Here is a 16,164-nt window from a genome sequence, read left to right as displayed (position 1 = left end):
AATCTCTGCCTTTGTTCTCCAGAAAAGCAATGAATCAATTTGGATTAATTACAATACACCTACCTTGATACTTCCTGAAATCCCAGTAGGAGATCTGTCTTCCCTTTCTGTTACACTGAAGAATAAAAATTTTCATAAAGCTGTTTAAATAGCTGTACTGCCCTCCCATAGAAGTGGGTGCACTTGTCATGGAAGAACTAGTTCCATTATTATACAGCAATTTGTGATCCCTTAAGGTTTTGAACTACATAGATGTAAAATAGTATTGTTAGTTCCTACCATCATCACTTCACCATTCATACTTGAAGCAACTGAGGTTTCCACAAATCAGGCAACGTGCAGATTCTGTCATAGTAAAACATTTATTTGTTAAAGTGATATAGATTATTCAAGATTCTACAGTCTTAAATCATGGATGGCAATGTAACATGGATTGATACAGAACTCGATGCCAATGTAGGTTTTTTTCCTTTCCTTCTTTAAAAAAAATACTTGTAGGCCAGAAGAAAAAAAATTTGGTTTTAAAAGGGGATGAACCATGGTCTGATAGAGCCAGTTCTGCGGCATCAGAGACTTCTGCTTCGGCTCCTGTGGACAATTTCTTCTAGGATACCAGTTCAACAATAAGCCTTTGTGAATTGAACGATTTTTAAATTTTATCCAGTAAAAATATCAGTAGCAATTTTTTTCAGGAGAGAGAGAAGTGGTGCTCTTCAGATTAACTCCGGCCTCTGAAATGAAAGAAAAAGAAAAAAAAGAAAGAAAGAAAGAAAGAAAACACATAGCTAATAAGATTATTTTGCTAGTAATCTAGAAGTTACTGAACTGTAAGCAACCAGGCAGGAACTTATTGCTGCACAATACTAGGTATACATCTGGATGTTACTTAGACATGCACATCAGCTCTTAAAATGTTTCTTGGTAACTTCAAATTGTTGAAAAATATTTTTAAAAATTTTATTTTAGAAAGGAACCTAAATGTATTAAGACTAAATAGTTATGCAACTCAGAACCAAAATTGAGGAATGGCATTCTTCATTGCTTTGATTTTCACATTTATATTCTCAAGATTAAAAATATATATATTTTATTCATTAATGCATGCCATTCAGGTTTTAACAAATATTCAAGCTGATTTTTAAGATATGAATATTGTAGATCAAATTTGTTCATCATATCTAAAACTTAAGTGATCTCTACTTTTTAATATATTCTTTTGGAAGCTTTGTGTCATATTAAGGTTTCATAAAATTTTTAATTACACATTTAATATAGTGAAGACTATTAGTTCTTCTTTATTAATTAATTCTTCACCTACAGGACAATAAAATAAATGTGAAAACTGAAATTTATTCACAAGCAAAGGAATTTCACAGTTAATATGATTTTGAAAGAAAATCATACAAAATCATTAAAAATTTTAAATAAACTGAAAATATTTTTTTTCCAATGAATGGGTTCTCAGGACTCATGGCTTTAAAATATATGTATAAATTCTATATTTAAAGATGGAAAAATTTTTGAGAAATATAGGATTTCATAATATGAAATAGAAGTAATTTTTCTCCTTTCCATTCAAGAACAACTACATATAATATCATTATTAACAAACTTTGGAATTAAGGTTTATAAATAAGCTGCTAATTTTACAGATTAGGAAATAGCAATCAGATTTGGGAATGAGGACATGAATTGGTCTGCCCTGAATCTGCCATTATTGAAATGATGACATAATATAAGGCTGATTAAAAATTTTATAGGTGAGAGTCAAAATAACACTTTTTACTTATTAATAAAGAAACTCATAATGATTCCATAAATATTGAAATATGGAACAAAAATTACTAGAGTATCACAAAGGAAAAGCAAGATAGACTATAGTAATTATGATAAAATGTTATAAGAAATGAATATACTGAATTTGGGGTAGGTTCATGATGTTTTGTCAATGGCCCTCATGTGACAGTGAAAGGATAGGATGCAAAACACTTTAGTCTTATTAACAGTTTTACAAATAAAAGGAGAAATTAAGGCTACCTCAACATTAAAAGAAGAAAAAACAAACTGACATCAAATGGATTTGGGCAACTGTTATTACTCTTATTCGTAATGTAATTAAGACCTATGAAAGGTTTTTCATCTCTAGTCAGGGCATCTAAAAAGAAGGAAATGATTTCTAAAGGTTATTGCTGACACTAGGGTTCTATACATATTTTTTCTGTTTTTCTATAATGTTCAAATAAATATGTCAAAAAGTATGGTTGAATTATTGTAAAAAAAAAAGTTAAATGTTTCTTACTAAGTGCCTATTCTCTTACTCTTTTTTAAATTTACTTGAAGGGAATATCATAGGCAAAAAAAAGTCCTACAGAACCAAGCATTTTATATCGGTCATTCTTGCTTAGAAAAAGAACATTGGAAAGACATCCGAATCATATACATACATTTGCTTTGCTGCTTGGTTCTTAGTTCACATGTTTTCCAAACTGTTTGTCCACAGTTATTTTAATACTGCTGTTTATTTCTAATCAACACTAGTAACTTTCCATGCACTTATGTATTAATAGTCTGTCTAAAAGAACTGGACTCTTTTCATGGTTACTGCATCTGTAGCAGAGATTTTATGACAAAGTTTAAGGTTTTTAAAAAATACTTGATTGATATATACTAAAAAGAAAGATCAGAAATCAAATGTATTGAAACCAGGAAACAACTGTCTTAAAGACTGGCACCAGCAGTCACAGAATAGTGGCATCTACTGTACACACTGAAACACACACACAAAATACACATTTGTTGGTCTGAATACAAGAAATACTTACAATTTTTTTTTTCCTTAAAGGCATTTTCAGTATAAATGCAAATGAATTAACTGCTTTTACTTAACTGCCAAACACATCGTATCAATTGTTCTACCTGATTCATTTTAATCATAACAGTATTTTCAAACACAAGGCTAATTTATATGTGCCTATGTACTTACAGCGGAGAAGGAAACAGCAACCCACTCTAGTATTCATGCCTGGAAAATCCCATGGACCGAGGAGCCTGGTGGGCTACAATCCATGGGGTCACAAAGAGTCGGACACGACTGAGTGACTTTTGTGTATATTTAATTACAGGGTAATTATCACTGATTCTGCCAATGATTCCTTTCCCCTTTGCTCTCAACTCATCTTAGTGTAATTGGAATCTTATGGTTTATTATAGAAGGATTGTACGTGTTACATTAAATATTTTAAGCTCACTCTGTTTCTATTCACGTATAGGAAAAGTCTTAAGGAATAAAATTGACACCAGACATATTCTAATGGAAATGAAATAAATCTTAAAAAAACAGTCATCTTAGCAGTTACCTCAGTGTAAAGAAGAGCACCCAAACCCCTTACGGGGCAAAACATTTCCACCCTCTCTGCTCCTTCCTACGAGAGCTTGATGCTATGTTACGGATGGTGGTATGATCAGTTTAATACTGTCACCTAGGAAACATCTTTTTAAATTAAAAAAATGTGTCAAGTTTCTTCTTTTTTTTGGCTTATATTATTGTCTGTATATTAAGGGACATTTTAATTAAGTTTAATGCAATAGGCCAATGATTGGGAAACACATTTTGCCACTGGGCAGAAAAAGACATGTATGTTAACATCCTGCAGGAAATATAAACTTAAGCTAAAATGGTATAATCTTCTTCATCCCACTAGCACCCTCCACTGCCAGCCAGAAAAAAAAAAGAAGAAGAAGAAGAAACTACGAGCACAAGGAATCTCTGCCAGCTCTCTACCTCGTTTCATTCACAAGGTGAAGTGGCGCCGACAGTGTGAAAGGCCGTGAGAAGACTCAGAGCCCACGGGTCACAGTCTCTTCACAGGGACATTGCTGCTTGGTTGTGCTGACAGCTGCAGAAATGATAGGCCTGCTGTTGCAGGAATCATTTATCAAATACCAAGAATAGTTACACTGAGGTCATACGGTGACTTAAATCTGATAACAGAAATGTAGCAGGAAATTGGGTGGTGAGTAAATGATGTATTGCCACTAAATTTTGTTAAAACTCTCCCTTGCCTGAGGGTTTATTTTTCTTGCTAATGCTTGTAGAAAGAAAAAAAAATACCCAAAGCATGGAAATAAAGTTGCTTTGACATTATGTTTCAACAAAGGAAGACTCAGCATAAAATTTTAAAAGTAGGTGACATATCCTACATACGAAATCTAATACAAACATACATATGTACATAAGAATTTACTACATATAGAAATGACAAATCACTGAAAGATCATGCACCACAGTAGTATTTATGTCTGGGTGGTGGGTTATGACAGATTTACATTTTTTTTAAATTTTAAACTATATTTTCCAAAGTTCTCAAATTAATATTATTTTAGCACAGAGAAGTCATTATTAGAAATCTTACATACTTATCACATTGGCAAACCTTTTGCTATCTTGAGTAGCACATAAATTCCCAAGGAGATTACTTTTCTCTAAATTTGACTTCTAACACTGTGGTAAAATAAAGAAATAAACACAATGATATGTAACATGCCCCACGAAAAACGAATACTTGAGAAATTGCTTCAGTTGGTAATTGAAAGATGACCAGATTGACTTTCCTATCAAATCTTGATAGAACAGTTAGCCCCATCCTGGATCATGCTTCTCATAGAGAAACCTTGACTTTTTAAACCCTTTCTACGGATATTCTCTTTCAGAACAGCTGGGTGTCCAAAGTTGCATGATAATTCAACATTTTCAAATCAAAGATGGGGGAGAGAGGGAAGGAACAAGGGAAGAGGAAAGAGAGGAAGGAAAGAGAGGGAAGGTGGTAGAAAACTGAGGCACCTTCATGCAGGTCAGTTCAGTTCTACTAACACCAAGTACATGAAAGACACTCTGCTATTGATTGTTTCCAGCGAGCCATCTGTTTGCTTTTTTGCAGCTTAGGAATGGAATTCTAGTTTCAATTAAGAAATGATGCATGAAAAACGTTTTGTTTGATTTGGGATGGAATTCTTTAGGGGAAACCCTTAAGGATAGTCCAAGTGATTGTTATCTTTTAAATAAGACATGGATCAAAAAAAGATCCTTATTTTTACTGTCAACAAATAAATCAATGAATTTTTCTATGAACCTTTAAAAACAGAGTATTTTTTTTTCCTGTGCCAAATCTTAAGCAAATGGCTGATGCATCCAGCTGTTTGAACAGATTGCTAAAATACCATTTTGCTCTGGAAACACACTTTCTGATCCAATTAAAATGCAGGAATCAAATACTCATTTGAAACTTCCAAAAAAAAGAGAAAGAAAGAAAAGAAAACCACGAAAAGTAATCGGTTGCTGACAAAAGGAATACCATGAATATTTCATGAATAGTCTTTTGCTCCATTTTATAGTGGCTACATTCATTTTAGATAACAGTGAAACACTTCTGTTCATCCACTTTCGGTGAAGCACAATATTTCATCTCAGCTTCTATTATGTGGAGGTCAAGGATATGAGTGAATATATTCCTATCAAGCTACTGTCTTCACGTTTAGAAATATTTATAAAAGTACACATGATACCATGCGTGACTACAAAAGTGACTCCAAAATTACATTGGTATTCCCTTCATTCTTACAATACGAATCAGAAGTATTCAGTTAACCAAAAATCTGTCTACATTTAGGAACTGGAAATTCATTTAACCAAACTAAACTTCAGGGTTTACCATTGAGCACTGAGTAAGTTTTAATGGAAAATGTCAACAACTTGCATAAACTAGCAAAACAAAAATTAAAAATTCGTTTATAAAATAATATACCCACTTAAGTACTGAAGCATGTGACAGATAACAAGAATCTCACCTGTGTTTCCTGGACAATCTGGTCAACATTAGTCGGCAAAGCATCTGGGAATAAAATTTTCAGCGTCATAAACAATTCATTTTTTATGAAACAGACCTTATAATACTTCTCATTGAAACCTTGGTAAGATTCATCTTAAAGGTTTATCTACACTTCTTTTTTGTAATAACTCACTAGTTCTTGGGTTAATTATAATTGACTTTTATAATACTTTATAGTTCTCTATGTATTCCCTGATACATAATACCATAAAGGCAGAATTTTTAAAAATATTGTTCTAGTTACTAAAATGAGTAATTATCAATGGAATGCACTTTTATGTAATTACAGAATGCACTCTTTCCTGCAAGAGTTTAATGAGAAAATCAGGCTTCTATTCATTTTTCTTACTCAAAGTTAACTTCAACCACATTGCTGCATACGATTAATATGGAAAGATACATCAAGGAAAACAATCCAGAGCAGGAAATGTAGTTTTATCTTATTTTATACACTATGTATAAAATAATCATTTACAATATAAACCATTATTCAATAATCCCAAAGATAATAGCATGCTTTGCCAAATACCATTTATATTTATATAAAACCATGTAGCTTTATATAGAACAGTAATGTTCTAAATGCAAACATTCTGCCTTTAAATATCCATATGCATATTCCAATTTGCTATAAATGCTTAATACCATTAAATAGCCCTGTAGAGTACACATTCTATTTATTTCCCACATGTCGCATTTTAAAGTCAATACTCTAGTTTTAAGAAGGGACAAAGTATAAGAAAAAATTAGGTGTCTGAGGAATATGTCATTCTAAGTGCTCACAGCTGACTGTGATGAGAATAGTACAAAACAATCTTTTGATAAAACCTCCAGCATAAATATTCATAAAAATTTGCAATGATCTCTGGAGATTAGGTTTTACATGAAAGCAATTGTTTGTATTATACAGAAAAAATAATTAGGAAATTATATTATGGTAGAGCCCCCAGAATATATTTCATAAGCCCCTTCATGTTATTAGAATAATTATTTATTGGACACATTTTGGGCTTCCCAGGTGGCAACAGTGGTAAAGAACCCTCCTGCCAAAGCAGGAGACAAAAGAGAAGTGGGTTTGATCCCTGGGTGGGGAAGATTACTGGGAGGAGGACATGGCAACCCACTCCAGTATTCTTGCCTGAAGATATCACATAGATAGAGGAGCCTGGCGGGCTAAAGTCCACAGGGTTGCAGAGTCAGACATGACTGAAGTGACTTAGAATGCACAGACGTATTTTGGGGGCAGAATCACAATAAATGTCTAGTTCAACTCTCAGGCAAGAATAATGTACATCCAGTTTCAAACATTACATGAAAGAGACTTCACAGCTTTCCCCTAAATGCATTTGAAGATAATTTTCTTGTTGTTTTAAAATTCATGAACTGTAACAGTCACCTATTGAAGAAGAATGAACTAGATCAACTGTATAGATGCGTATCATTCAGATGTTCAGAAAAATATATTTGTACTAGAGTTTATAATCCATTGTAATCTGATAGATAGCAAGTATAGTTTGGACAGCTGTTCTGGGAGAAGTTCTCTGATAGCTGGACCACTTTAATCTTATTACATTAATTACAGTAGGACTCAGATTTACAATCTAAAAGGGTTAAGTATATGTGTGCATATACATATCTGCACACATATATATGCAAAACGTATGTAGACATATAAGCATATGTAGCATATGTATTTCACTTGATGGTAACTTTAGATTACTTAAACTTTAAAATACTGTAATTATCCTAAATTTTAACTTTGAAATAACTGAAACAAATCAGAAGACAATGGTACACTGATTATTTTGTTGTATTGAGTATTTGTAATATTTGATGAAATTGCAGATGGATTAACATTATCTTAAAGAAGTAACTTCATATTTTATTCCCAGAACTGTTAGTGTCTATGCCCCTCTTCAGATAATTCCATTTGTTTAGGATGACTTGATCCCTGTAATGTGTTTACTATTCTTTATTCTGTACTGCTACAAGAGGGATGCTTTCTGTTGCAAAAAAAAAAAAAAAAAGCAAATCTGATAAAACCAATTGTATTTGTAATCCCAGCATGTAAATTTATCTAGCACGGGAGGGAAAGAACTGAGTGATCTGAAAGACAGAGCTCTGAGACTATTACAAAATTCCAGTCACTAATTTTGGTTGTTTTCGTTCGTGTAGTTCGTGAAATTTTAAAAGTGAGATAATTTTTATCCATATATTTACCTCAGCTAACATTTAACTCAAAAACATTATACGGTGAATTGTCATTTTTATTAATATTATCATAGTTATTATTATGTTTTATTACGAACTGAGGAGGAGGAGAAGAAAAATAATCCTTTTTCCATCTGATGCCCCTTCAATCCTTTCCCCAAACACTTCACACACACACACACAAGATCTGCAACACTTTGGAAGTGCAAAGCCTGGACTCTTCCTGAGACTCAAGAGAAGGTTAAGCAATGGGAAGAGGGCACAGTCTTCACTTTGTCTAATATTAACGAGGTCTGCTTGATACCATTATAAAATGGGATTGGAATCCTGCCACACCAAGAAGAAAATGGACTCGTATCTGCAGTTTTCTTTGAAAAAAAATGACCATTTACCTTTGCGATTCTTGTACAATAAGACGCTTTATGAATTTGAAATTTTTTAAACTATGGGGATTTTAATTATTGTTTTTAAGTTTGTTATTGTGAATAAACATAGGAGGAAATACTAATTTTAGGAAGCAAAAGGCTATTGATGTGAATTTTGTTGTAATTTTTTATTAATGTGTTAGTTTTATAAACGAAATATTAATTTCTTTTTAGTAATACAAGCTATTAAAATAGTTAAAATTTAGTTTGGAAGTACTTTCTGAGGGTTTAAGGTAAAGCAGAAAACGTTGGGTTGGCCAAAAGATTCATTCAGGTGATTCCGTTATATCTTAAGGGAAAAACTGAACAAACATTTTGGCCATTCCAATACTTCATGGAAAAAAGATAAGAGATTCCTGTGGACAGGTGGAAGATACTTAATTTTAAAAAATTCTTTAAATTCTTGTGGAGAAAGTATCATTCAGATAGTAAAACTGTTGAGTCTACAGGTAGCTCACAACAGCTCAAAAATTTATATTCTAAAGCTTTTTTAGTGGACTGTATTAGCAAAGCAGCTAAAATCAAGTGCCTAAAAGCATAAAAAAGCTTACTGTGACCTCAACTATTCAAAAATGTATAAAATACACTGTCTTCAGCAAAGGTGTTACTATATCTAATTTAAAATTATCATATTTAATGCACCTCTGTGTAAATCTATTTGCAAGCTAAAAGTAAATGATATTCATCAAACCAAAGTTTGTTTCTTTTTAGGATTTTGAAGTTGCTTTGAATGTTTCATTATTCCTTAATGGAACACAATCATTATGTATACTTTTTTCAATAAAGGCCTATTTTAACAGTGGTTTGACATTTTCAAATTGGAGGACAATTATCCAAAACAAAAAGCAACACAGGAATACATAAAATTTAAGAAATGTTTAGAGTAAATATCTGTAAATATATTATTTGTCAGTTTGTTCGTGAACAAGCTGAAACCATAGCATAAAATGGCTAAAAATTAAAGAAAAATAATTAAGAACAGAGAAGCAAAAACAACATATACAACCTATACACAGTCAGCAATGACAAACACCAAAACCATATGCTATGGATCACATATACGAAGTTGGTTAAATAAGGAATGTAAGAAATGACACAAAGAAAAACAAGAGGGACAGAATTTCTTGCTTATAGTAGTATATTATCTGGATCACAAATTATTATGCTGATTAATTAAAATTCTGAATACTGAGCCTTCTTCCCTGGCTCCATTCACTTACTAATTCATCTACCCATTTGCTCATTCATTCATCTGAATAACTACTGTGTTTAAGATATTATACCAGGTATCTTTAATCACCCCCCATCCTTCCCAAGGATTTTCTTTCAGCCACTTCACACTGAAACGGCCCTGAGCAAAACATTTTCATATACTTATCAACAAAACCAAGTAACATCTGACCCTCCTGATACGCTAATTTTTGTTCACATCGTTGGTTCAAATAAAACCTTTTAAAAGACAAGAACACAGGCCTTCTTATCATTTCCAGAATAAGTGTTCAAGCATTTGGTTAATTCACCCTAAAAACAGTCTTGTAAGAGCAATAACAATTTAAATAGTTTCAATGGCTTTAGTCAAAGAGAATAAATTTCACATGGTTAGGTATTATGCCATTCTAAATGTTTATGAGAAATAAAAGATATTCAATTAAAGTTCCATTAGATACATAAGCAGGAAAATTGATTTTTAAAAATGCAAACAACTGGAAAATAGAATATATGTTAAGTTAATTGGTATCTTGGAGTAGATACAGTAAGCTGCTGCCTGTTTTGCATGATTGCAGCACCACCCTGACCACAACCTTGTTTGGGGATTCATTTCTTTAAGTCTTGAAAAATTTTTGTATATTCAGGATATTTTAAAACCACGAAGGCATAAACTAGGAAAGGTAAAAATAATATGCTTTTTGTCAATCAGCGCTTTGTGAAGATATAAGTAATTGATGATAACTAAAATTGTTTAGTTGAAATTAGTGCATTATTACAGAATAGTGTTGAAAATACATTTCACTTTGAGTAATGCTTTGATTTTACAAAATAATTTCACACAGTGATATAATTTATTACTTACAAGAGCTGTATTCCTGACCCAGGAAGGCCAATTACATTTTAGAGGTGGGAAAGACAAACTTTAGAAAGAGAAGCAGGGCATAGAAGACATTCAGGAAACACCTAAGGTAGTGAAAAACTGTTAGACAAATTTTTTAAAGACTAACTCAGAAAGTTCTAACTGCTTTAACCTAACTCACTTTCGAATGTCATAATGATATATTATGTATAAAATGTGCCTTGGTAAAGTCAAAACACCTTCATATGTCCAGGCAGATGCATGTGACTTAAATTTTATAAATGTTTCCAGTAAGAGGAAATTAAACTAATGATGGACATTCCTCACCTGTGTTTTAAACAGTATTTCAAGTAATCTGAAATAGTTAATAAATTTATACTCTGTCTTTAACTTACTTCCAGGGAATACTTTATATAAAGTACATATCTCATTATGTTATGGCTAAAATTATTTTGTGCGAGTTCCCATGATTCGTATTCTCAAATAAATAAATATACAAACAACAAAAAAAGCAACAATAATAATTAAAAAAACCTAAAACCCTATTTCGGAGAATGTAATGGCACTCCACTCCAGTACTCTTGCCTGGAAAATCCCATGGATGGAGGAGCCTGATAGGCTGCAGTCCATGGGGTCACTAAGAGTTGGGCACGACTGAGCGACTTCACTTTCACTTTTCACTTTCATGCATTGGAGAAGAAAATGGCAACCCACTCCAGTGTTCTGGCCTGGAGAATCCCAGGGAGCCTGGTGGGCTGCCATCTATGGGGTCGCACAGAGTTGGACACGACTGAAGCAACTTAGCAGCAGCAGCAGCAAAGCCCTATTTACTGCTCTTTAGTAAAACATCATCAGGTTACAATATAATACTGTAGAAATTTTGAAGAGTAGTTGGAGCATTTTTTCTATAGACCTTGATTTCAGTGACTGTCCAAGAATGCCATATTATTAAGGAACAATATTATTGTCTGACTAAATTAAAAATGCTTTTTTAAATGATTCCCACTAAGCTATATAATTTCTAATTAAATTTCACCATGTTTTGATTCAAATAATAAATACATTTACTCTAAGAGATAAACATTCAAATTCAGAATTACAGAGCAAAAGGGAAAAATAAAACTACTATCTAGTTAATGAACAATGACTTTATATTGCTTATAAATAGAATAAGAACTCCATTAGAAGATTTTTATTTTACTCGGTGATAAAAATAAATATACCTTTGATAAAGGCAGTTTTGTATTTTTGTCTCTCTACTTAACTTGCATTAAGAAAAATATAAATATAAAGTTCATTGATTCAGCAAATGTGTACTGAATGAAAGAAAACACCTTCATACTCCCAGGCAGATCCATATGACTTAAAACTGGCCTGTGACTTAAAACTGAATTGACTTTTTTTGATAAATGAAAAATCAATTGCATGTTCTTCTGCTTCCCACTGAAAAAACAGTGTCATGGATGAGAACATACCACAAAACCATTAAGGCACCTGAACTAAGAATGTTGTTTAGAAGGGAACTTATTTTAACACTGTCTGGGTATACTCAATTGGATATTTTATTATAAATAACATAACAACGCAGTGTTGTTCTTGAAAATATTTGCCTAAAAACAAATGCCACTGTCATTGAAAGAAAATATACAAGCTACTCATTGAAAAATATCAATCATCCATAGGTGGTAATTTGTAAGACTGGAGGAAATACAATTATTTATGCAAGACTTCTTTTTTCCTATGACAACTTTCATTTTGTGGTCTGCTACTGCAGAACCTGGAAGCCGATCCTCAATGGGGAAGGCACAGCAGTCAGCTTTTTCCCTAAACAATTTAAAATATATGACCTTCATATACATATATATGTGTGTATATATACATACATATATATATACACATATACATATGTATGAAGTAACTATACCTTATTGGGTTTATATGCCATGGCTCTATTAGCCATGAATCAGAGAGACAAGACTGGCATGTCAAATTCCAATTTCCTATGTGAGTTCTTGAAAAAAAAATTTCATTAAAAAGAAATAATAGGTTACACAGTGCTTTCCAATATCCACTCAGAATTTGAAAGAGTTGCTTTTCCACTATGCCCATCAGAATTGCTGGACTGAATTAACATCGCATTCATAGACATGCTTCTTTTAGAAAACAGTCCACAGGTGTTCGGTGAGTTAATGTAACAATTGTATTCCTTTAACTCTCCATTCAGGGAGTACCTGTGTCTTGCTCTGGCTCTCTCAGCAGGCAGAGTGAGAAACTTACTTGGCTTTGAATGTGCTCTTTTAGATGCGGGCCCCTCAGAATCGGGAGGTCGACTAGCTAACTGCAAGGCAGTTGAGTTGTTCCTGTTCACGTTTTGGGACTCAACGTTTGTGACGGCTTCACTCTGTGGTTCGGCACCTGGTTTTGTGCCAGTCTTTCTTTTCTGCTTTTGGGACACAGACGTGCTTGAAGTCCAGGTAGGAGGCAAAGCAGAGGTAGTGGTAGAGGAGTCCTGACTTGAACACGTTTCTGACGGTTGTATCACATTGTCATTGGCAACTTTACAACACTGGGCACTCTCTTCGTGCCCCACAGCTTGTTTGGACACAGACTGGGGCAGCGTCCCACTGCAGCCTTGTATTTGAGCCCCGTTTGTTTGAGAGTAGACGTTGCTGACCTTGGTAACCTTGTGTTGCCCATTATTGTTACAAACCTTATACCGGATCATTAGAATGATGATGAAAACCAGCACAGATGCTACAATGATTCCACCAATAATAATAATCATGGTGCCTCCCAGAAACTGGGACTGCATGAAATGGCACCGCACGTAATCCTGTTCCGTAGTAAACTGGATGCACCCCACGACTCTTGTGGCAGTGAGGGAAGTGATGCCATCATCATATATTGCCAAGACACACAAGTCATACATAGTTCCAGCAGCCAGGTTATTGACAAGAAAAGTTTTGCTCGTAGGAGGTATCATTCTGAGGGACAATGGAATTTGTGTTAATATTAAAAACACAACAGATATACACACACAGTCATTATGACTTCAGTTCTGTTTCATTTCAGTACTCATTAAGATAAGCACATTTATAACAGATATGAAATATGAGAAAATGATCTGATCTTATATTTACCCACTTAAAAGAGCGAAAAGTCATTGTTGGATTCTGCATTATATTAATGGTTCCTGCACCATGGCTTGACAAGCTTACTAATTACATTGCTTGGCAAAGCAGAACTCCTAATAAAAGCCACTGCTAAAAAATCATTTATGACAAATTGCTTTTGAAAGGTGTGACTGTGACATTATCTGACTACTAAACAAATCCATTTAGCACTTAAAACACCTCTGTGACTAAAAGCCAATTTGAAGGAAGGGAAAACACTGACAATCACATTAGAAAGCAGATTGGAAATACAATTCAGAGTATTTATTTTCCAAATCAGTTATAAGCTACTATGGAATGGTACCCAGTAAATCTATCTTTAATAACTAAGATAATTACTAAACTTAAAGTACTTTATTCAACCCCCTCTTACATCTTCAACACTTGGGTCCCAGTATGTTTCTATTTATTAAACGAGGTTGATGAAAATGCATGAGAAATATTATTCTAGAATCATGAAAAGGGCAGAACTGTTGAACCAGAACATAAATCCCTTATCTTCCCCATTGTGGGCTTATGAAATTGTTTTCAGAACACGATTTGTAAATTTGGATACGAGTTTAGGACATCTTTGGATCCACTGTATCACAAAAGTCTTCTGTGGATCCTATTCTCCACTGCTTTTTTCCTCCTCCTTAGCAACCATATATGACTAAGATTTAATTTGGAAAAAAGGCTTGAAACTCTATTTTTTCTCTGAAAGAGTTTGAGAAATTTCAAGACTTGGCAATGCTAATCTGTTATATCTAAACAATGTGTTCTAAATGTACTGAGAAAATTTTAGGTCAGTGTATGTATTTGTTGAAATCACTACCAGTTAGTGAGTGCATGAGAAATACTAGAGAATTACTAGTGAGAGTAATTACTAGTAAAAATGAGAATGACTAGGCACTTTATATGTATTATTTCATTTTTACAAGGACAGTATGAGGCAGGCATTATCACTTCTATACATGTGACAAACATTAGGGTCAGGAATTCAAGCACTTTCCTCAGGGTCATAGAGAATTTACTTGTCATGGCAGGATTAAAATCTTAGAGCTTGGCAAACAGAAACTGACCTATTTCACAGAGCTAATGTTTAAAGTATACAGATTATTTAGCAGCTACAGGAAAGAAAGGGGTAGGAGTGTATGCTCATCTTTGACTATGGGTTAAATGATCCACAGCCTAAGTGGAAAGCTGAGTATGAAAACAGTAAACTAATTTATGCTAATATACATACATCATAGTCTATATCCCAGTATATTTATTTATTTTTTTGTTTTTTAATTTTTTTATTTTTTTATATCCCAGTATATTTAGTGATGAGAGATACATTAGAAAACATTTAGACTAATCTCTTCCTTTTAAAGATGAGAAAATTAAAACTCAGCCAGGTAGAACCTTGCCCAGGATTAGTCACATGGCTAGTTAGAGCAGTTTTGTTTTTTCCTACCAGCCCATGCTAATTTTTAAAAAAAATTTTCTCTCATCTCCATAAATAAGTGAAAATCAAATTACCTTCAAGAATTCATCTGGGTGTGTAAGAACTGATTTGATTTCAGAAAAGCTTGAAGGCTATATATATATATATATACATATACATATGTGTTTTAAAGCCATAATTTTTCATCATTTCCTAGGAGTAACAGTAGTCTATAATCATGAGTGAAATTATATGAAAAGGTAAAAATGTGTATTTCCAACTGAAAATTGGACCAGATGTGACTATAAATCAATGAGGCTGAACTTCAGAAAAACATACCAGAAATTCTTTAAGCCAGATGCAAAGTCTCCACCAATGTCCTTAACCAGAGATTATCTACTGAACTCCACTGATTCACTGCTCAAAATACTTATAAATTTTCTCTTTGGAACTGTCTTAAGAACCAGTGTATATGAAGCACCACACACACACACATAACTCAACCAGTCAAAAATCAGTCTCATTATTTTATAGTTACATCCTATTTCTGACCAAAAATGGCAATACCCATCTTGATCACCCACCTTATTCACAAGACTTGGCTCCAAATGGCTTTTGCTTGTTTCCAAATTTCAAATTCACCCTCAAAAGACGAAGATTTGCCACCACTGAGGATATTCAAAATAGTATGACGAAGGTTCTAAAGATAATTCCAAAAGTGCTTTGAGCAATGGCAGCGTTATTGGGATAATGGTATAGCCTCCCAACAGGACTTCCTTGAAGGAAAGAACACTCATGTGGATGTGTAAGTTCTGGTATGTTTTTGAATTTTTAAAATAAATCAATCTTGTTCTCTGATAGTCACATCTCTTAGATGAGGGGAAGAAAGTAGGTAAGCATAATATTAAAGATAAATTTGAACTCACTGAAAATAACACCATTCAAAATATTTCCCCACATGTATTCACCTTTCATGAGCCTTACATTATATACT

General features: G+C 33.3%; 1 protein-coding gene across 3 annotated transcripts in view; it reads right to left on the bottom strand.

Moving 5' to 3' along the window:
• Positions 1-343: 343 nt before the first annotated feature.
• LRFN5 (leucine rich repeat and fibronectin type III domain containing 5) overlaps positions 344-16,164 on the bottom strand; it is a 319,943-nt gene continuing 304,122 nt past the window's right edge. The window contains exons 4-6 of one of the 3 annotated variants that reach the window (XM_061394994.1): positions 12,867-13,573; positions 5,845-5,888; positions 344-731 (exon numbers count right to left, since the gene is read on the bottom strand). In XM_061394994.1, coding sequence (XP_061250978.1) covers positions 714-731; positions 5,845-5,888; positions 12,867-13,573 — 769 coding nt within the window. In that variant the 3' untranslated portion in view covers positions 344-713. Of the gene's footprint in view, positions 732-5,844; positions 5,889-12,866; positions 13,574-15,760; positions 15,871-16,164 lie in introns of those variants that run through there. The other 2 variants (XM_061394996.1, XM_061394995.1) reach the window with 2 other exon arrangements.

Source organism: Bos javanicus, chromosome 21 (assembly GCF_032452875.1).
Source record: "Bos javanicus breed banteng chromosome 21, ARS-OSU_banteng_1.0, whole genome shotgun sequence".
Taxonomy (NCBI): Eukaryota; Metazoa; Chordata; class Mammalia; order Artiodactyla; family Bovidae; genus Bos; species Bos javanicus.
The sequence above is the reverse complement of the archived record's forward strand: the minus strand, read 5'-3'. Positions and strand labels throughout refer to the sequence as shown.